Raw genomic sequence first — 23,664 nt, 5'->3', positions numbered from 1 at the left:
ATTCACTGGTGTAATTGTATTCGAATACGACTCTTTTTTTTCATTTTTCCTTGTTCGTTTATCGACCCATTCATTATCGGTCTGCTATCGACTCGCGACCTGCTTTGACCCGTCCATTATTGACCCGCTAAAATTGACCATTTCATGACCCGACCCACATTGACCCTGACCCGACCTATCCATTAACCAGGTCTAGTTTGTATCCAACTCAATAAATCATTGGTCGACAACTTGATATAAGCTTTCAAGTTTCAATCTTAGAAGATGTAGTTGCTTCTGTTTCGTACAGACAATGTATAGACTGACAATTAACTTTGTTGAGGTTTGAAGGAGCCTATGTATGTATGTCTTAATCTACATGTTGCAGATACATCTTCTCACCATTCAATTCCAAAAGGCGGTCACCTCGTAAGCAGTTGTGGCTTGAGTTGTTCCTCAACAAGATTTTGTTAGAAAATTCAGCACCATTGAAGTCTTATTATTAGTAGATGAAGAAGGTACACCGTACACAAGTACGTTAACATGTTGTTTAGTTTCAACGGTTGATACTGGTATAAGTCATATCATAGTTATAGCAATGTTGTTTCATTTTAACGTAGTACTCCGTACAATTATATTAAGAGCCTCAAAATATGAAGAAGCTAGCTGTGAATGTCCTAGTTATGTTTTCTTATAATTGTCCTTCAAATAATACGTACACTAAACAGTCCTTTGCTGAAAATGTAGTGACGGAATTAGCTCTTTCGATCAGTAATTCATATCTGCATTATACTGTCGATTTCAGCAGTTTCAGTACATGTATTAGTATGTTCACATGAATCACATGTTGCTTTATTTTAATGAATTATCTCTTAATTAAGCACAACATCCTATTAAAAATGAGTACACTTCCAACAATAATACCAATATTACAATAATAACCTAAAGAACAACAAACTTATTACAATAAGCTAGGCATGAACAGAGAATTCTTGGTTGAGGAAAGTTGAGGCATACCTATTCCCCTTCATCTTCATATAAAATGGAGTTTCATCCTTCACATAAACATATTCCTCCTCAATACTACTAGCAACATCCTCCATTGTTATCCTTATCAAGTTGTTGTTGTTGTTGTTGTTGTTGTCGTCGTTGTTGTTGTTGTTGTTTTCCTTGCGATACGTGATTAGTGCTTTTGCTAACAAGACTAACGAAGCCATTGATGTAAAACAATTAGGAAAGCCTCTAAGGAAATATGTTGTTCGTTATTGCATGACATGCAGTATGACAAATTGACAACCCTCATATAAATATTTGAAGATTAGCTATTTTTCTAACCAAATTTTGAATTAATCGTGATTAAGAGGAAAATAGAAGTTGTTTCTGGTTAGAAACTTGGGAATGCAGTAGTGATTAATTTGGACAAAGTACCGAAAGTGGAAATGATTTAATTGAAAAGTTAGTTGGTTAGGAATTAGCCGTATTTTAATTAGAATTAGAAAATGTTCATGCAAATGTTGCTCTAACTAGTCCAGTGTTCTTTAATTGGGCAGGCTGATACTGATCTTTGCATGATAGTCAATTTGGGCGTTGGACAACCATAGATTTTGGAGGACAAATGGATAATCTAAACTTATTATTGTTAATTACTCACTCATACACGTATTACTTTTTCTAATGGTGGGTCCATTAAAAGTAACCGAGTCTTTATCTGCATCTAATATTTTGTATGACCATTAAGTCATTAACCATAGCCCATAGATATCTCAATTTCAATGATGTAAAAACCTCCTAACATTTGATAGATTTGATATAGTGACATAAATTTTTGATATGAAGCTTCTGGCCCATTTACGAGTAATAGATTTGGCATGCGTAATGGTAAAAATCGCATGTCTGTATCCAATAAGTTACAAGTTTGAACCTTCTTCATCCATTTGGTAATGTGGAATGTCCTTGTAACAAGAGATGGCCAATGAGGCGGAGATGGATGGCACAAGACTGAGGCAGTGTAGATAAGGGTTGGTAGGGTCGTGGGTTGTGTAGGTTAAAATGAAACCGGTATGTGTTGAGTCGTGGGTCGTGGTGGGTTATACGGGCCGAGTGGATCCAATGGGTTTAGATGGGTTTGGGGGCTGGTGTGGGTTATGAGGGTCGTCCGGGTGGGTCTGATGGGTTGAAGATGTGTTTTGAGGGCTAATCTGGGTTATGCTAGTCAAGTGAGTCTTGTGGGTTTGAACAGGCGAGATGGTTTTGGACGGCTACTTAAGCATAAAAAACTAAAAATTGATATGAATTTAAATTAATTAACTATTGACGTAATAACATAATGTTGATTTTTTTTTTAAGGAAAATCACATAAAATATAGTTAATGTATACTGAAATATTATTAGCATTTCAAACATGCAAAATAATTTAAATTATGATGGGATGGGTCACAAGGTCAGATTTGGGTTGTGTGTCAGGTGGGTTGGGTGATGATCAAAATGGGATGTGTTGGAAAAAATAACCCCACAACACATTAAAAAAATAGGTTTGGACGGGTTTGGTTATAAGTGGGTTTTGACCCACTACAGGTTCTATCAGGATGGGTTGTGTGAGACCCAATCTACTGCATAACTGCTTTTAACTCACTCAAAAAGAAGTCATTTAATTAGGAAAGTTTATACAATGTATGTAAGGTAAACATGTCAATATGTCATTATTAGAAACTGAGTATGATTATATAGTTAGATTGACATGATGTAAATGGAAGTGCCATCATATTATCTCAAACATCAGGGCCATTAACAATAATTAATCCATTAAGTTGTTCTCCTCTAATGGTCAATTCAACCTAATTATCAACTAAGGATATCAAGTCATTTCTTGAACTCTAGTCATTGGTACAGCAAGACAGAGCAACGACAACTAAGATGGTACCATATCCCTTACTCAAATTCACACCCTCAACTAAAAATATGCGTAAACAACTAAACAGATTACTCTGTACTAAGCAAGACTTTATCTATTGACAGTTTGACACTAGGGATGGAAATATTCAGTGGATGATCCATAAACTCGATCACCCGTTATAATTAAATGGATGAAAATCCGAATTAAATGGATGAAAAGCAGGTGATGGATGCGGTTCGGAAGCGGGTGATGTTTTTTTCATCCATCACCCGTTTACCACCCGATCCGTCACCCGTTTATTTTAAATATATTATTTATATTTATATTTAAACATAAAACGTGTTAATAAATCCATTACTTATTAAAGTTAGTGCTTGTTTTATTTATTTTTTAGTTATAAGTTATGCGTAATTAGAATTAATTATATATTTCGGAGATGAATGTAGGTATATAATTTTTTTTTCTTTTGGTTAATTATTATGCATATTATTAGGTGGTGATTTTTTAATGGTTTACTATTTTCACCCGAATATCACCCGATCCATCCGATTCACCCGCGGGTGATGGATGGACGGACGGACGGAATGCGGGTGATGAGTAAAGTGGGTGACGGATGAACCGGGTGGAGAGGATGCATATGGGTGATACTCCACCCGATCCAAATCCTACCCATTTCCATCCCTATTTGACACATACTCCTTAAATAATACTCCGTACTACGTACTTTGTAGGAATTATTAGTATAAAATTATTCCGAGTATATGCCCAAAAAAGAGTAAATAAAAGTTCCGATGTTGAGTGCTGACATATATTTGCATTGAATTAACATCATATATTCATATCTACCTATTTCTTTCATTGCTGCAACAAGCTAATTAACACTACCTCTCACAAGAAATGGTGGACCCATCCTTAATATTGGATTGCCATCCCAAATAAATAAAAACTCCCCCCCCCCCCCCCCCCCCCTTTTGATTTGAATTATTTTTTAATGTAGGTACATTTTTTAATTATTTCAAGGTTTTTAACATACAAAATTCTTGGTTTTTATATGCTACTCGTATTATGATATGACTTTCTAAATAACACAATTATAAAAACAAATAGATTTTTGTTAGAACGTCAGCTCATGCACAGATTATTATATATTATTTTTTTAAAATGACAGTTCATACATATATCATTATATATGTTCGAATATTACCTAAAAATTCCTTAGTGCTATCATTGTATTGTGCCCAATCATTATCTCAATAAGTGTTAGATGAACGTTAATTTGTCACACCATGCATATTATTGCTAACATTAACATCAATTAGATGAACTAAGAAATTTTTTATTTGTCTATGTCAACATGTAAGGCTAATTAATTTTCTTACAAGGAAATCATTATGTCATCAAAATAATTCAACTACCTAGATTCATTGTCATAGAATATTGGATGACATACTACTTCAATTAGATTTAGTGTTTCATTGCATGACTAATTGCAATTCTCAACTCTATAATTTCGGCCAAAAATCCACCGATCTAATATAAAATAACTATTTACAAACAAATAAAAATGGAACAAATAATTTGAAACATTCTTCTAATAAATTTTGACTTTGCTTAATTAATTAACCATAGGCCTATATTACATTACAATAAAATAATGGCGGTTGTCTTCCACGCAAAAGATTTGGAGTATAGAACTCAAAAAAGAGATCATCATCCAATAATTTCACCTCCTAAAAAACCTCCCCATGATTATATACATCATTACAAGCTTCTTTTTTTTTTCCCAAATGTCCCTATCCAACTAGCTAGCTACTAGCCCACCACAAGGTCATAATTAAAAATTATTATAATAATAATTATAATAATTAATATGGATGGATGGATTTGTACCAAAAATGGAAATATAATTTCCGATCTAGTCCAATATAATCTACTTCTACTAAACTAGGAAAACGGACCATAATAATTAATGTTAACTTGATTAAAATCATTGGTCATTAATACGTCTCTTGAATAGGTTTAGACGACAATCACTTAGCCTTGAAGAATGCATTGCTCTCTTATATTCTCCCCATGTAAATGGCTTATATAGGTTTGGATTCATAGGTGACACCATTTCTTGTATCGGAGAAATTGTGGCGTTCAAAGGTGGCGCTCCAAAAAAGTTCATTGACATTCTTGCTTTGGTTGTTGAATTGTTTGCCATTGCCCTGTGTTTCACACTTCCGAATCTTCCATTTGTTAATACCTGCATATATTTGTAGATATTGATGTTAATTAACCATGGTATAATTAAAAGGTATAATTGTAACCAATTGCTTGTTGGTTCAGTGGTGATTGAGGTTGAACTTAGTAGTGAGGACCTCGTGTTCGATCCCCCTAAACAACATTTGGGAGGGGACTGAAACATGTTCACTCAGAACTCGGCCCGAATCTGGATTAGCCCTAAGGATGAAGTGGGAGGTACACCCAAAAAAAAAAAGTACAATTGTACTCCTATTATTAATGGTCTAAAATAGAAAGCTACAATTGAAATAATCATTGTCTGGTAAGGTTGCATTCACCCAGATTTGCAGGAAAAATTAAAAAAAACAAATGCGTTTCATAACGATGTTTCAATTTAGAATTTTAATGTTATTCACAATTGAAGAGAATATTGTAAATGATTTCATAGAAAATTACCTGAAGAGCATCTCCCACCATAACATAGAAGGCATTAGGATCTGGTTGAACAGGGACCCACAAGCCATCAGGCATACAAATCTGGAGGCCTCCAACATCGTTGGATCTCAAGATGGTTAAGATCTGAGGGTCAGAATGCTCCCCAAATCCAATACGCTCTCCAGAACCGTTGATGAATGAATCCTTGTTTTTTAATGGAGGGTAGTGATTTAATCTGAGAAGAGAGTCACTTTGAACGTCTCTGATTAACTTGCTAAAGATCGTTTTATCAGAGACCCACAAACCCTCAGCCATCAGATCTAAGAGTTCACATGATAAATCTGCTACTGCCCCCACGTAATCATCCACCGCCTCACTGCAAAGCATAAACAATATGGACTTGTGTTAAAAAAAAGTCAAATTTTATTAAAATTGTCTAATACAAGTATTTAGACTTTGGTTTCGCAATAACGTTACATCATTAGACAACATCAAACTTACAAGAAAACTATTAGTTGACTTTTTCTTATTAACATACCCTACTTGAAAATAACACTCTTTGACTTTCTCTAATGGTAAATAGCAAATTAGCAACACTACTATAGGTAAGTTGTTTAAATTCGAGATTGTTTAATTTAAATCCGGATTTTTGTTAGGCACTTAAAAGTTGTCGAAATACTGAACCTCGAACTCTCTAATAATAATAATAATAATACGAAGTATTCAGGTATTGCAGTGTGTAGACTTGAATAAAGATGGTTGTGGGCACGATCCGACCTGAAAAAAGCAAGGCCCTATACGAGCAAGAAGATGTGGGTCGTGGGCCGGATCTGGGCCGTATTTTTTTGACAACGCACGACACAAGCCAACCTCGGTACGAAAAAACACACTAAATTTAGTAAACTTAGGCTTATACATGACGGCCCGTGGGCCCATATTCTTTGCAACTTCCGACACGATCCGAGCCGACACAATGTAGAGCGGGCTTTGCATGGACCGGACCCGTTAAGACTAACAGCCCATGGACTCAACCTAAAGCTCGACCCGGCCCACAACAATCTTTAGACTTGAACAGAGGATACATGTAAATATGCAATCGACACCTATTCCGCCCCATTTTAGTTACCACGTGAAATGTACTCGTAAATTTAAAAGAAGATAATGTGAAAACAAAGATAAGGTTGGGATTCTTCAAATGGAAAGATGTAAATGGAGTACCTTCCCCCCTTAATATAGAAATTGATACTTTCAGGTACTGACACTTTTTTTCATTGTTCAGTCACTTTTTTCCAGTTTGGGGTGAGGGGGAGGGAAGGGGAGGTCAGTCCCCAAATTAATTAATTTATTATTTTTATATTTTTGTGAAAAAAGTAAAAAAGTAAAATAAAAATAAAAATTAGTTGAAGTGATTTTGATTTGATAGAACAGAGATTAGTGACATTGATTTTATATCTGACTGTGAAACCTCTGTTTTCAGCAAATGCTATTTTTGATCTTGGCCATTGCTCATTGGCAAACCCTTTACACTTGGTCTATGCTTATTGGTGCTTCCCCCCTACACTTGGACCTCCCTCCGTACCACCTCATCTATGGGATTTGACATATGATTTTACTCTCCCTTTTTTGGCAATTATTTTCGTAAATACTCGTAACACTTGTGTTCGGACAAAAGGGAAAAAAGTTGGATGGAATGACTAGTTTTGAAACGAACGGCTTTACCGATTCGAACTCTGAGATGGTGTTATCATGACTTAGTATCGCTACCATTCGTGTTTTGTGAAGGGTGTCACACCCTTAATTTGAGACTAGACCCTAACAAAATAAATTGGGTCCGACAGTTTATGTCATGTATAAATCCGCAAAATTAAGTTAGTTTTTCTGAGTCGGGGTTGGACTTTGCCTAAACCTACACTTATTTCAGGCATGGTAAGAATAACAGTGTGTTCGGGTCATTCATGACCAGGTCCACTGGATACCTTCAACGATTTGATTAGAAGTTTTGAAATGAAACCACCAACATTGAATGATTTTACGGGTTTTGCACTTTTTATAAACATTAAAGTAGCGATTTGATATGATAAGACAGGAGGCCTAAAAATATGAGGTAATGAAAATTTAAGGATAAGAGATTAAAATTTTGGTATGTAAATAGAAAATGGCATGTAGTGTATCTCCTACTTTAGGAATTAGCTATAGTATGGGGCAAGAATATTCTTTCTAGAATTGGAGACATGCATATATTTTGTAGGCTCAATACTAATGATTATTGATTATGATCACCAAACAAATAATGTGTAACGTGGAGAAGGTTGCTATCATATAAATCATACGTTGCACAGTCACACATTAAAGGATAATAATATGTGTTAACGTTTCCCTTGTTCAACCACATAGACCCTTAGTCTAAGGTACATACATGATACATGTCCTACGCCTTCAATCCATACAAACTGATATTTATTTACAAATGTATACATCAACTTGCTACTATAATTTCATTTAGTACAGGTTACGACGACGACATATCTTTACACTATGAACTACGAAAGTACGTGTATATATCACATGATGGATACGTTTAGCCAGATTATTAATTAAAATCATACTCTCTGTATCATGACATTTATTCCTAATAATAGGAGGGACCAGAGGAGTATGTATCAATGTCATTAATACCAAGGCTACACCACGGGAATTTAATTTCAATGATTATACGTACACTACTTTCGGTTCATTTATATAGAAACAGGTAAAACTTTATAAAACGGAGGTAGTATTTTATTCGTTCATTCATGTCTAAATCATACTCCGTATTCAGGTTCTTTTGCGTGCAACAAAGTTGGTCAATTCAACTAAAATGAAGGGGAGAAAAAAATAAATCAAATGATTGGTATATATTAAGAGGTTGAATAATGAATGAATTCTAGAACAAAAGTCAATGTCAATTAAACAAACTAATGCAAGTAATAATAAACAATTAAACCCCTGTTTTCTTACTAGGCAACATGAATTAGTCTTTAATTAAATACTTGAATAAATTAAACCTACTATTATGTATACTTCAATTCCCTTTGTTAGTCTGTTCCTTAAAAACGGAGCAATTTTTTAGGGACGGAGAAAATATCATCGAAATAAGCATTTCTTGAGTACTTTATACTATACTCTCATATATATTATAGCTAGGTCAAAACCCCATAACAGTAGTGATAAAACTAAGTGGACATGCTTAGAAGAAGAAACTTTGTAATTGTATAAAATTGTGACATTAGGATGTCATATCAACTGTGCTACTTTTAATTTCTCACGAAATAAATTGGGTGGACGTCCATATTCTGGCCGACAATGTGAAAAATTTGAAGTCGTGACATAATTTTATTTACATGCATAATTAAGGGTTAAATATAAATATACATTATAGGTAATTACGGAGTATGAATAATAATAACAACAACAACAATAATAATAATATAATATAATATAATAGTGGTAGTAAGATTTAAGAAGATAAGTAGATTACATACCCGAAAAGAGGTGGATGGGTGGAAGAGAGGTTAGCGTGAAGGAGAAGGTATTCAAGATCACCCACGTCACCATTGTTGCCAATGTTACGGAAGCCATAGCCAAAGGGTTTGGGGACAGTGGGGCCCACGACAAGGTGTTTTTCCGGCGTCGGCTTCGAGAAGAAGTCGAGGCCGTGGTTTTCAAGGGCGGAGATAACCTCCGTGGAAATCCCATGATTAACAACCTTAAAAATTCCGAAGTCTTCACAAGCTTCAACAATGAGGTCGGTTAAGGTAGAACGTTGTTGATATTTAAGAGAAAGATCAATGGTTGGAACTCCCATGGCCTTTGTTTTCTTGCTTCTTTTTAGAGGGTTTGGAGAAGCTACCACCATGGTAATTAGTGGTTGATTAAGATTAAACTCTCTCTTAATTTTTGATTAATTAAAAGAAAAGAAAGAATATTTAGTGGGTTTGACAAAATGGAGAAAATAAATGTTGGGTTTTAGAAGGGAGGGGTTGAGGGGGTATATATAAGGATTAAGGAATAAGGATGGTCAAATATTTATAAATAAAAAGGCATGTTGTAGGCTAGATTGGAAGGGGGGTGTGGGGTGTTGCCGTGTGATGGCTGGTGGGCCCGGTGGGGTTATATGTTGATTCTTTTTATTATTATTTTATTCCTATGGTATACTTGTACGTATTATTTGTCCCCCCCATCATGCCTCTTGTATTTATTTTTATTTATATCTTGTATTCCGTATAATTATAGGTTCATTATAGTATCCATCTCATTCTACGCATTGGTGGATCTTGAATCGTTATTGTAGAGGGTCTGTAAAAAAAAATGTAATACAAAATATATACGATTATATACGAAATTTTGTGGGGTCGAAATCAAAATTACATTACGAAATATTTCGGTCTCTGATTCTACGGAGTACTTGCCTTTTGGTCAAACGAGCAAGTAAGATGAGACAGAGGCGTATCGAATAGAGGTAGTAGTTATTAGAAGAAAAGAATTGAAAATAACTTTTCTACTAATATGTATTGATCAAGGTGTAATAAAAATTGCTAAAATAATCTCAAATCTTATCCAGGAGTGAAAGTTAGTATTCCGTAAGATCGTGTTCATGTGATTTTTGGAGACAAATAAACTATTTTTGTGGTAAACATCGAATTATTTATGAATACTTCTTTCCCTTTCATCTATTTATGTTAATCTTCTATGATTTTTTTAGTAGTCATTAAAAAGTCTTGTATTTATAATTAACCTATAAAAATATGTATAGAGGAATGACATAATAAGACCCATAAGTGTTGATGGTTACATGACTTAATATTGACTTAAAAATGTAAAGAAAGAAAGTCTTAATGTAGCACAAACAGTAATTAGGTCTGGGTCTGATATGTTCCTAATTAATTAGGCTTCTATCTGCTTCCATAAATAGGCTCACCCAATTAATTATAAAAAAAAAAAAGGAAAAGAAAAAGAAAGGGAGAATGTACGGAGTGGGTATTGGGTATGGATGAGAGATGATGGAGAATAATCAAAGGGAAGATAAGCAGCCACGTTAGGTGTGTGTGGGGGCATGCCCAATTTCAGGGAATTAAGTTGCCGCTGCAGAGTCTTGTGTTTAGACATCCAACCTGCACCTAGCGGCACTTTGTCCCCCCCCTTCTTTCTTTAATTTTTAATTAAATAAATTTATGTAACTTAACGAGAAAGATTTTATTGAACCAACACTTTTTCATGTAGTCATTCAGTTAATCCTACTCTGTATTATTAAAGGGGGATTAGTTCTTGAGAGTATTGGATAAAAAGTTAAAAGTAAATCTCAAACTAATTACCATTGACCTTAATGTTACAAGGCGAGTCACCACCCATGCCACTATCTACTTTTATTACGGAGTATCCGGTAAATTTGTATGTGTGTTATATTATGGAGTAAATCGGTACCTCTCATGTGGTTAGTCAGTCCTACTCCATATTACGCAAGTTGACCAGTGCTTGAAATAAGGAAATTCCACCACCAAACACAAACATATGATAAATCTCAAACTAATTACGATTGACCTTAACGTACAAGGCGAGCCACTACCCTAGCTACCATATATCTTCTTTCATTACGGAGTACCCTGTAACGCCGTATGTGTGTTACATTATGGAGTAAATCGGTACCTCTCACGTGGTCAGTCAACCCTACTCCATATTATGCAAGTTGATCAATGCTTGAAATAAGGAAATTCCACCCCAAACACAAACATATGATAAATATCAAACATTGATCAACGCTTGAAATAAGGAAATTCCACCCCAAAGGGTGATTAGTGCTTGAGAGTATTGGATAAATACTTAAAAGTGAACGTGAATAGATGGTAAATTTTAAACTAATTATCATTGACCTTAAAGTTATAAAGCGAGTCATCACCCAGACCATCATCTATTTTTATTACAGAGTACCCGAAAAGTCCGTATGTGTGTTACATTATGGAGTAAATTAATTGGTATCTCCTATATGATCAATCAACTCTATTCCGTATTACGCAAATTGATCGGTGCTTAAAAATACTTTAAAAAAAAGGACAATAATAAAATTCCACCTCCAAACACAAACAGATCGATGATAAAATTAAAACTACGTACCTACAATCGACCTTAATTAAGGTTACAAAGAGAGTGACCCGACCAATCCCAATCCCATTCCCATTCCCATCTACTAATCTCAGTTCATGTGTTACAGTTATACACGTAGAATCTTCATAAATGAAAAAAAGTAGACATTTTTCACAGCATTGAGTTGTGAATGCATCATGCATGCCCAAAGTACGTGTGGGCCTTACGTAAGTAAGCCGTGGACATTACGAGTAGAACTCGTTTTGAGAAAGAGATCGAGAGGGGGTGTGAGAGAGACATTTCTTTGTGTTACGTTTGACATTTTCTTAATTACTACATACTTTGACCACACATAACCCCATATACGGTGTACAATTATACATATATACATACAGAGTACCGAGTACGTACAACTACCTGTATTTTATTCAATTCTTAATCTACTTTGGTGACCAATAAGTCCATTACAACTTCGATTTCGTTACTTTAAGCTGTCTCATTACCTGCCTTTCACCTACCCGCCCATACTATCCTTTGTTTAATTCTTCACTAATTCTATATGCATTTTTAACGACTATTTCTTTTCACCTATATATATATATATATATCTGACGACGTTTTTACATCTCCTAATATGATACAGTATCATATTTAAATGCATGAAAAAATCACCAGCTGTTTAGTATTGATAAAGCTCGATTAAATTCTAATATACTCTGTAGTCTGTACTATATATCATTTCCCTTTCTTCCTTTTAAAAAAGAAAAACAATTAAAAAAAACGTTCCTTTCTTTTTTTGATTCTTAAACAAGGTACTAAATTTTCAAAACAACATTTACTACGGCATACAGTTGTGATTATTTCGCTTATTTGTTCAACTAAATACTACTCCTACTCAGTACACCTGTACAACTAACTTAATTATTTCTTTCCAACAACGATGTAAACCCACAGAATTTAATATGGGGTACTCCTCCGTATATGTCATTCAATGTCTAAAGTTACATGTCCTATTCAATTTGCGGCCTTCTCCGGATTTAATTTTAAATTACCAACGGGCCGGGACTTCATATTACATCTTATACTAGCTCTGTATTAGTGTATCCGTATGGAACTACTATTTACGAAATATTGTTACCACTGAAAGTCCTCGCATAATGGTTAAGATTGAGAGTTTGTCTATAATAGATCTCAAATTCGGATCCTACATTCCTTGTTAGTAATTTATATTCCACTTATTACTTAATCACAACCAAAAAAAAAATATAAAAATTTATGAAGTACTCCCTACATTTTTTTTAAATGTTTTTTACATTTACTATTTACACAGAAAGTAAAAAATATTGCCTTTGTTAGTTAAGATGTAAAAAAATAAAAAACTTTTGGATATAAGTTAATAGAAAGCTGTCTATATACGTAGAACTATATATAGATAGAATAGAATGATTCCTCATGTGTAAATGTAGTCGATTTGCCCAACAAATCGAAAATATAACATTTCAATCACCACCAAAAATTGAAACCTATAAAGTTAACATGTTTCGTTTATTTCCTTAATAAGGGGGGGTTTAAAGTTCTCCTTTCTTAATCCCGAGTTTTTAGTTTCATGCCGATAGGCCGGTTAATCAGAAACATGTATGATTAACAATAATTAGATAACGTTAATTGATTAATGTTGATTTAAGTAATTGGAGGGAAAGGCATCTCACTTCATTTACTAGCCACGTGGCATAACATAAAATGTTATACTCCTTTTATTTTTTTCTTTACATTTTTCTTTTTAGGTGTCCTATAATGTTCTTTATATTTCCTTTTATATTATCACATAATTAAATGCTTTAATATTCTATCAAAAATTGTGTCCAATTATTATTTAACCAACTAAATTCGTTGGTCATTTAATCTTTCAAACTTTTCCAATGAGACATAATTTTTTTTCTCATTTTTCCAATATCAGAATTTTGATAAAAGTGAAAACATTATAAATAAACGCAATTTACCTTGTTTTTTATAAAAAAAAGAGGAATCTCAATGCACATTAATTAGTCGTTATAACGCGTGTAAAATGTCTAACACAAAGAACAAAAAGAGATGGAGAAAATATTATATTTCACTCTTTCGGCCATTATGTTGACATTTGTGTGTATTTGACTATTTAGATCATATTTCTAGGACGGATTCGAATCTTCAATCCCACAATAACTTAACCAGTGAAGTTAAGTAGAACCAATCATGTTAGTTGATGTTAATTAGTGTTGTTTGAGTTGGGACAAGTACTGAAACATGCTTAATTAGTAACTGGTCTAATTAAGATTAATTAAATGGAAAAGGTGTTACAATTAGAAGAAAGATGCCTTTAAAGGAATCAAATGATAGAGTTGAAGTTTGGTCAAAAAACCAGATAATTGAGTTGACTAATAAGGAGGTTAGTGCATAATTAAATGTGTGTTTATATTGCTTTTAGAGATTAAAAAAAGTTGGGGGAAGAAAGACATTGGTGTACATTTACCAAACATGCACGTGCAACTTAGCTTTGATAGTTACTTTAACTCTTTAAGGTCAAAGGTTTGTGTGAAATTGGTACAAGACCCGAAGCATAAGAACCTACCCCGAACAACACAATAATAATACACACTTTTTCTTACTTTAATTTAGTCAATTATTCATCTTCTGCATCTTAGTTTCCAACTCGATCACGGCTTTATCTAAAGAGAAATGAGATTTATCCGATGTACCATATTGAGGAATGGGGATGGATGCTTAAAGCATGCGTTATCTTTAATATTTAACATCTTATTTGAATAAGTTTCCGTTCAGATAAGTTTCAATAAAGTTTTCTTAGGTTTTATAAGTTTAAGAAGGTCAAATAATATCCTATAAATTCTAATAACGTATAATTACTAAATTTTAATAAGTTTTGTAACAATAAATAAAATATTAATGATATAATTATAATCATAATGGTCCTAATAATTATAATATTGCACATTCTATTCATTTGAACTTGTTAGACATTATTGAAACTTATTAGACTTTATATGAACTTTTTAGACCTTATTAGAATTTATAAGATCTTATTTTACCTTATTGAACTTATAAGACATTGTTTAACTAAATTATAAGACCTTATTGAAAATTATCTGAATGTGTTAGACCTGAAAGTTATTTAAATGTGTTATAAATACGTTGAAGAAAATGCACCTTAAATCAGGTTTGATCGGTCTTATAAGTTCAGTTCAAATAAATTCAAGTGTTACAAGTTGAAGAAAATGCATCATAAATCAAGTTTAATCCGTCTTATAAGTTCAGTTCAAATAAACTGGAAAAAAAAACACCCTTAATTAGAGCTCTATTATTAAATAAAGACTCCCGCGTAAAATGTGAATTTGTTACCTTACCTTTAAAGTCACAAGTTAGGTGAAAACGTACGTGTGTGGGAAAATATGTAATCCAACAATTAGCATTTGGATATGCATGCAGTCAAAGTGATAAAGAATAATTGTACTTGGAACCAAATTATTTAGAGGTCAAGAATTGAACTGATATAGTCATATAGGTAGTACTATAGTTGTAGTATATAGCTTGGCACATGCATACGGAGTTATAGCTAGCTTAGGGTGGTGTCCCATAATTTGACCGACCTTTTTCTATTTGTAAGGCTCCCTTTCTTCATATAATTGTTACATACTCCTTTTGGGCCGGGGTATATACGTGGTCATTTCTCACAACACACATAGAATGAATAACTCATGCATATATTCATACTTATATATGATCGAGTAATTATACATGATCTTATTATAACAATTTTTTAATTTATAGTTCTCATTGTATGCATATAGCCATACATTAGAACTAGAAATATACGTATTCATTACCGCGTGCCACACTATATTTGAATACATATATATACATATTACGTACGTATGTACCGTAGTCGTCGTCATAACTAAGGAAGCATGACGTTCTAACATAGTACGTACTGTGTAATAGATATAAATTTTAAAAAATCGATTAGTAAATTTGCCGATCGTGCTTACTATTTATGACATAGACTTTGAAAACGTTTGATATGATTGAAACTAATTAAGTAGACACAATGTGTTAGTTGAATATATAGCTAAATCGATGATCGATATATATTAGCAAATTATGTACGTTAAAACAAAGTGTTAATTAATGTCCTCATAAAGTAGGGTAAATGAATGGGACGGATAAGGATAAGACTAGAGCACGGGCGACCCGACCAATAAGAAAAATGTAAGACGAGGCTATAAATAAAAATGTGGTACACTTTACACTTATTGAATTGTTTGTTCGTATGATAAGATGGAATACGATGAATAAACGACCATCACCAAACTAGTTGTTCAATCTTGAACTTGGGTTCCACATTCCACGGTCTGCTTAGCTTAGGTTATTAGGTTAGGGCCTAGGCTATATATGTACTTTTTCATGATTCACAAATAATAATAATAATAATAATAATAATAATAATAATAATAGTAATAATAATAATAATGTATTTTCACCAGAATATGTTTTGCCATATCTAAAGGTGTGAGGGCTCGGATTGTATCTCAGCTTCCCACTAGTTATTTGTAAAATATTGACTTTGTTAACATTTGATTCATAATAATAATAAATAATAATAATAATAATAATAATAATAATAATAATAATTATTATTATTATTATTATTATTAATATTATAATTATTTAAGAAAACAAGGTCGATATATATGACAATGAGCTGCACACAGCTCAGTGATGACATGCTTCATGCTGGGACTGCTGTTGGTCGCAGCACACTGGATGAGTAGGGGCCGGACGTACTCTTCCTAGTAAACTCTCTCTATTTCGATCACTGCCTTTTATTTGACGATACTTTTCTAGTTTATTTCTGACAGTTGGTTTGACACTTTTCAATGCAATTCTTAATCTTTTTCAAATCTTTAAGAATTGAATTTCAATGAATTTATAATATTATTAATGAATTGAAGGAGACGTTTATATCAACGTAAACCCCGTGTACCGACGTCTTAATTATATTATTGTGTTCCAAACTTCCAACCACACCAATTCAATATCTTCATAACGTCAAGGTCATGAGATCAAATCCTATTACAGACTCTTTGAATCGCAGGGGAACATTCTCTTATCATTATTCATTATCCATGACTTCCAAAAGAATATAACTTGTAAATATATATGGTTAGAAATATATGCGAAAAGTACTAATTTAGTATGGTCTTTCATCTTACCTTCTAAATAAAATAAAATCAATATCTTTAATAGCTAACTAATCTATCTTTAATTCATAGATTTTTTTTGATTGATTTAGTCAAAAAAGGGGTGCTAGTATGAGTGGGATAAGGTTATAATATCTTTATTAATAAGGAACATAATCTTCACAACTTGCTAACCTTTCTCCCTCCCTTTTTGAAGAAAGAAATTTCAAGTCAATTTATACTTCCCACCACCCCACCATCGTTATAGCATTGCCCGTGCAAACTTACTCAAGTCTACAACCACATATCGTACTTTTATACGTCTGACTAGTATAGAACGTATGTACGGAATACTACATTTTAGTACAATGCCGAGATTAATTAACAGTAATTTCTCTTGACAATTACTCCGTAGTTTGTTTGAACAAATTAAAGATAATGAAGCTTAATTAGTGCATGCATGTATGGTTACTTGAAGTATTGATCTGATAATTTAATTAAGAGATTGAATAAGTAAAAGATAATACTTTGTACGAAGTTTTTATTTCTTCAGGCAGAAGAAGATTATGTAAACACTTACTCGAAATCTCACTTATCAGATTTTATGGTGGAAGACACAATTTTTTATGAAGAATTTGACATGAACTATGTACGTATTAGAATTGCTAATAAGAACTCTTTTTTTTCTTTTCTTTTTCTTTTTTAATTTACTTGGATTGGACTCTTCAATGTAGGTCATTTGAAATGTATAGTTCGTATATGTTTATCTCGTTTGTTTAGATGGTTAATGTCGATGATGATAATGACTATGACAAAGACTTGTTAACCTCCCTTTCAAATTCTTGATATTTCATAATCAATCTGAATTGAAGGGTAATTGGTAGTGATTAGACAAGATAGTCATTTCAACTAAACCCAACATTAACTTGTCATTGTCCTAATTAGTGACCAATTCGAGTTTTCAACAAATTGTAAAATACTAAATCAGAAATTTACATTTATATATAAGACTCGAGATTTGAATTTTAAAAAAGTACGTACGTACGTACTATATGTCTATGTTACTATGTATGTAGTACTCCGTATATATTATTGATGTATTGTGCTAATTTAATTAATGTTTTTATTATTCATATACTAATAACAAAAGCGTTCTTAATATATGCTTATAGAATCTAGAAGCATCTTTTTATAAGTAATAATAATATACTAGTAGGTCGGATGAGTTGATAAGGATGTGTATAATTAATTAAATGTATAATGCCCACGAAAAGGACGCATGAGATAGACAAGTACTAATTAATTACGCTAATTGGGTGTACGATGAGCAATTAGCTTACCTAATTACCAAAGTCCGAATGATAATGCATGATATTGATGCCTATATAATTCATACTAATTTCATAGTCATGCACAAACATCACTTATTACTTTATTAGTTATTACCATTGGAGAACATCATTGATTCATGGGTGACTACTTAAATGAGACTATATATGTTACGTCAACTTTTTACCTATCTAGCTAGGGTTTAGCTTTTTATTGCGTATTACTCAAATTCTCGATCATTATCTTTTCTTTTGGGCTCTAATGAGCTACATGTACAAATTAAAGTAGGAAAATGTTTATACATAGTAATGTAAACACACATGGTGACAAATTTAACAATAAGATCACACGTACGTAATTTTTTCATTACATACAATTTTTTTTTAAAAAAAACACAATCAAATTTTATTCATTTTGCCTCGTAAATAATAAGTGAGTAGAGCTTTAAATGCCCAACAAAGTATGAACATTTAAAATTTATTAAACATGATCAAACTTTTTAATCGTGACATGCATTACTCCGTACACACTGTATTTTATTATTTTTAATATTTTATACAGCCGTTATGACTATGGAGTAGTATGTATTCCGTATATGTAACCACCCCCTAGTAATCTAGCATGTACCAAGTACTAACGAATTAACTTAGCCACATATTGAACCTAGCCCCTCTAGCCGGCCATCTAGGGTCCTAGAGGCTATATCTTGACCAATTTCTAGCTTGTGATTTAACAACTTGGACCCATTTCTATTGTGGAGTTAGGACTGCCTCATTTTCAATTCTCTCAAGCCTTATCAACATAACAAGGATAAAAATAAAAATGATTTTTTTTTTCTTTTAGAAAAAGATATGAATGAAATTTCAAACAAAATGAATAATAAGTGGTGTAACTTTAAGTGAAACGGTCATAGTATACAGGTAAAGGACTAAAGGACTGTTTGATTTGGTGTGCAATGTTTTTACGAATCTATTTTTCTGTTTATCGATGTTTAGGCTGTAAAGAATAGAAAAACAATTTTTCAAATGATACAAACTATATACCTTTGTATATAGTTTAGGCAGACAACATTTTTCATTGAAAACGAAGGAAAACAACACTTCTTCCTCTTTACCTCCCTTCAATCCGTACCCTTTCACTCTTATTTTCCGTTTCTCTATAACTTTTCTCGTAAAAAAAACAAATAAAGGGAATTGGGTTTGGAATTGTATAGTCCATGAAAAAAGTGTTAGATTGCAAGAGGTGACACTTTATTAAGTTGATGAGCATAAATAAATAAATAAATAAAAAGAAGTAAAGAAAGGAGGTTGGTGATCAAAATCATGTTGATGGGCTCAAAAGCCAACTATCGCCTTCAACATAATAAGTCCCAATGAAAGGTTCAGCCTCTACATCTGTAAGGGCCCGAGCCCAAGTAACTCTTCCCGTAACATTGGATCCAGGCCCACTACATTTGTATTCTCCATAGTACACCTTCCTGCACAGTTCATTATACAAATATTACTTGATTTATTTCATTATTTGTAAATTGTAATGCATTTAAACTAGACCTGATCAAATAGCGGACCAGGTTCGGGATGTGCCATGATATAAAATCAGCCAACTTGACAGGCCGGGCCATGAAATAAAATCAAACCATTGTGTCGGGCTGGGCCGAGTCAATATTCAAGACGGTGTTTTGTTTCCAAACCTGTTCTTTCGGGCCTAGATAACAGGCTTTTAACTAAAACAGGAAGTTTTACGTTGCACAAAGCCCGTCAAAAAATATTAAAACTCCGGGTCGGGCTCAATTGTCAGGCCCAAAATTTCTGCCCATCCCCGTGAAAAATCGGTTCGGGCCAGCAGACCGAACTCATGTTGATCAGGTCTAATTTAAACAACAAGTCTAACAATCAAACAACATTTCTAAACATTTAAACTTTTTTTTAATTTTTTTTTTATAATTACTCCGTAGTACTCAAGACCTCAGTCTTTAGTGACTCTTTATCGCTAAGTCAAGATCTCGGTGATATATTTACCGTTAAATAGTAAAAAAAGTTGAAGTAAGAGGTGAAAACTTACGAATTACGGTTAGATTTACCCCAATTGTTCCATCCAAGAGGGAGAACAAGTTTGTCGAGAAAAGAGAAAGAGTAAACAACCCTAGAATAATCACCCCATGCTCTTCCCAAGTAAACCGTACCACTTCCGGTCACCTTGCAATCTTTGAAGGAAAATCCACTTGACATTGATTTTTCATTCCTTTTTTGTGCTGTTACTGATGCCACCTTCTTTGCTATTGAGTTCAATGTACAATTCTGTAACACACACCACAATCCATAATTCAGTTAAGTTCAGTTAAGTTGAGCAAAAATAAGTTTTTTCAGACATTTTCATACACAAATAAGTTTATTTCAGACAAAATATGTTTTTTTTCAAATAAAATAAGTTCAGATAAGTTCAACTTAAGTTCGGATAATAAGTTCAGTAAAAATAAGTCAAGTCAAATAGAACAAAAGCGTTAATTGAGTACAGTGTAAGGTGTTATGTGTAAAAGATATACGTAGTATCTCTTAGTCAATATTGTAGTTATCGTAATCCCTAATATTACTCCTTACATTTAGGTTATTTGTCAATGTAAATCCCTAATTATTAGTCAAAGAATATCTCTAATTCCTAGGATTAAGCTAGGTTACCGGGCCACAAAATTTTGGGGCCCCAAAAAGAAATTATGTTGGTTAAACCCCAAAAAACAAATATTATATATTTAATAGCTGCTTTATAATTCAATATGTAATCTTTATCTCAGTTGGTATGGACTCATAAGTGTGGTAGCTGAAACCTGGGTTCGATTCTTCCCATGCCCCCTTTTTTTATTTTATTTTATTTTTTTCATGTCCATCAAATCTTTACATCAATTTTCTCAAACCATCACACATAAAACGTTATACCATATTATTAATTTGACTCTATATTTTGTATAAATAAAATAATATTAATATAAAAATTATGTGTTTATCTTAAATAATTGCCCGTAAAAATTATTAGGGACCCAATATCTGTATTTTAGCACAGGGCCTCCAAATTGCCGGAGACGGCCCTGGTTAGCTGTTACTCTTATAGCTATATAATATAATTCATACAATGCAATATATTTAAGCTTTTTCATAACTCTATCATTATGTATGTACGTAAACCAAATTGAAAGTGTTGAAAGTGATGAATTTGATTATACGGTTCATTTCCTTAAAATGTAAAACCGGAAACTTGCAATGATATTGAAAAGAAAGCGATAGAAAGATGTGATGACCTCATAGAATGATCTACCGTAGCCAAATATAAAGTCAACGGAGCCTTGAATAAAGCAATTGCGGAAATAGTGAAGGCCTTTGTGATCATAAAGTGTGTCTTGTGAACCATAGAAGCTACTTTCATAAAATGAAGCTTTGTTGCCTGATATTCTTAGTGCCACTGCTTGCTCCCCCACTGTGCCCACTTCATGTGGAGCCGTGTTCTATCCACGTCGGTTTGTACACAATTAAATAACAATAGTCATGTATTGCCCAAATTTAATATTAATTGTGTGAATTATAACGAGTAGTAAGCGAATTTGTTAAAAAAAGTACCTATAAAATTGAGTTTTTACGAGAAATTACCTTAAATACGTGATGTTATTGACTATCTTATAATAAATTATATTGTAAGATACTACCTCTGGCTGAATTATGAACGTGGAATCAAAAGTGCAGGGTCGACTTTACTGTATCCATCTCACGAGAAAGGGGTACGTAATTAAATGACACGTAAAATGCATATAGTAAAGACAACCCCGTCATTTTGGGTTAAAGTTTGTAACATATTAAACCATAAATTTATAATCTAGTTAATTAACTGCTCTGTACAACATGTTTTATAAATTAGTTTTTCATAAAAGCACAATTTTATAAGGTAGTTTTAGACAGATTTTGCCTAAGTGGTATATAATAAGTACCTCGAATATAATATTGGAGGCGATGAAGTAATCAGCGTCCACTGCAACGGTAGCACTCTGAAAGGTGCTTAAGGCCGCGCCACCTCCTTGTGACATAGATGACGCCGTGTCATTCCCAGTGATGGTTGGTGGATTATCCGGATCTCCGATGAAGCTTATGAATGGCTTAATTTTAGGGATGTGAATCTTTTCCCTTTCATCATATCACATTTTTTTAAATATAATTTAGTTTATTGTAGTAAATAAATCACTAAACGTGTTTACTTTGACCATTAACTAATAATTAGGCACATGCAAAGAATACATGCATGCAAAACAATACATGAATTATTATCTACAATTAGCTAAATCATTTTCCCACCACATGCATTGTACGTCCTAATATATGGAAGGGCTTCTTAATTAGGTGATGATCGAACATCCACATTGGAATATTGGATATAAACGATGTAACTATTCACTTTACTAGTTAACGTACGTTACAACTAAAAACTCGGATCATCTAATTTAACATATGATTATATACGTGTGATCTTACATGTATAACGATCTCATAATCTCATAGGAGTAGGCCGGCCGGATATTATACGGAGTAGGTCTCCCATGAGACTCTATATGAGACCATCATACGCATAACTATGTAAGACTACTGATGTTAGGGTTAATAAACGTAACTATTTGATTGGAGAGTGTAATTAAGAACTGGTATACGTTATACATAAGACGGTCATATAATGCAGAACGTACATACCTATAAACACCAGGCATAATCTGTAAGATGAATCTCTTAGTGTTATGAATAGGAATATTATCAATAGCTTCAGAGATGGTTTTGTAATCTCCTGTTCCATTTTGATTAATAATAAATCTTTCTTTATTAACCTCAGCCTTTTCAAGCCTCACATCTAAAGCCTTAGTTGTTGGAGTACTCCCCGATAACCCGGCAGCAGCGGCGTTTGGCGGCGGCTTAGCGGCGAGCCTCCTCAAATGGTGGTTATGGACATTCCACGTTAACCATTTATCATAGTCTTTCTGTGGAGTGGCATCACTCCATGAAATTCGAGAGAGAAAGAAGAGAGACAAAAGAGGAAGGATGTGGTGTTTTCTTGGAGCCATATGTGAATTGAATAGTAATTAATTAATAATGTTATTGGTAAGTGGAAACAATAACAATATAATGTGAAGTGAAATGAAATAATGGAGATTTTGCACTACTAGTGTTGTGTATTTATAGGGTGATGATAAAGGTCACAAGTTGCGACAACTTTTAGTTGTCGCAATCTTATGTGTCGCAGTTTAATTGGCACATTTAGGCGCCACGTAGGCTATACGTCATCAGAATATTTTTACTACCAATTCAATATTTTTACTATGAAAATATGTAAATGAGATTATCGATATAAAGAAGGAAACAAATCAGAATATTAAGATTTTTCTACCTTTTTTGTAACATGTATAATAGATTATATAAGTTAAATATTTTA

The 23,664-nt window shown here is 33.1% G+C and overlaps 2 protein-coding genes across 2 annotated transcripts; both read right to left on the bottom strand.

Annotated features, from left to right (window-relative positions):
* Positions 1-4,458: 4,458 nt before the first annotated feature.
* On the bottom strand, positions 4,459-9,559 carry LOC110776458 (gibberellin 2-beta-dioxygenase 2). Its single transcript, XM_021981026.2, has 3 exons — positions 9,055-9,559; positions 5,555-5,909; positions 4,459-5,120 (listed from the first exon to the last, which is right to left on the bottom strand). Exons 1-3 carry the CDS (start codon positions 9,426-9,428, stop codon positions 4,860-4,862), a joined length of 990 nt encoding a protein of 329 aa, XP_021836718.1. The 5' UTR covers positions 9,429-9,559; the 3' UTR covers positions 4,459-4,859.
* Positions 9,560-19,394: 9,835 nt separating this feature from the next.
* LOC110776450 (probable pectinesterase 53) lies at positions 19,395-23,382 on the bottom strand. Its single transcript, XM_021981018.2, has 5 exons — positions 22,932-23,382; positions 22,181-22,373; positions 21,500-21,703; positions 20,272-20,507; positions 19,395-19,687 (listed from the first exon to the last, which is right to left on the bottom strand). The coding sequence occupies exons 1-5, from the start codon at positions 23,294-23,296 to the stop codon at positions 19,531-19,533; spliced, it is 1,155 nt and encodes a 384-aa protein (XP_021836710.1). The 5' UTR covers positions 23,297-23,382; the 3' UTR covers positions 19,395-19,530.
* Between the last annotated feature and the right edge of the window lie 282 nt (positions 23,383-23,664).

The sequence above is a fragment of the Spinacia oleracea genome, chromosome 5 (assembly GCF_020520425.1).
Source record: "Spinacia oleracea cultivar Varoflay chromosome 5, BTI_SOV_V1, whole genome shotgun sequence".
Taxonomy (NCBI): domain Eukaryota; kingdom Viridiplantae; phylum Streptophyta; class Magnoliopsida; order Caryophyllales; family Amaranthaceae; genus Spinacia; species Spinacia oleracea.
Note: the sequence above shows the minus strand (reverse complement) of the source record. Positions and strands in the feature narration are given on the sequence as shown.

Coding starts and splice junctions, on each gene's coding strand:
- LOC110776458 (XM_021981026.2), bottom strand. CDS start 9,428: ATGGTGGTAGCTTCTCCAAACCCTCTAAAAAGAAGCAAGAAAACAAAG. Junction 5,910..9,054: donor ACCCATCCACCTCTTTTCGG/GTATGTAATCTA, acceptor TATGCTTTGCAG/TGAGGCGGTGGATGATTACG. Junction 5,121..5,554: donor TGGTGGGAGATGCTCTTCAG/GTAATTTTCTAT, acceptor AAATATATGCAG/GTATTAACAAATGGAAGATT.
- LOC110776450 (XM_021981018.2), bottom strand. CDS start 23,296: ATGGCTCCAAGAAAACACCACATCCTTCCTCTTTTGTCTCTCTTCTTT. Junction 21,704..22,180: donor CCTCCAATATTATATTCGAG/GTACTTATTATA, acceptor CGACGTGGATAG/AACACGGCTCCACATGAAGT. Junction 19,688..20,271: donor GGTAAATCTAACCGTAATTC/GTAAGTTTTCAC, acceptor TGAACTGTGCAG/GAAGGTGTACTATGGAGAAT.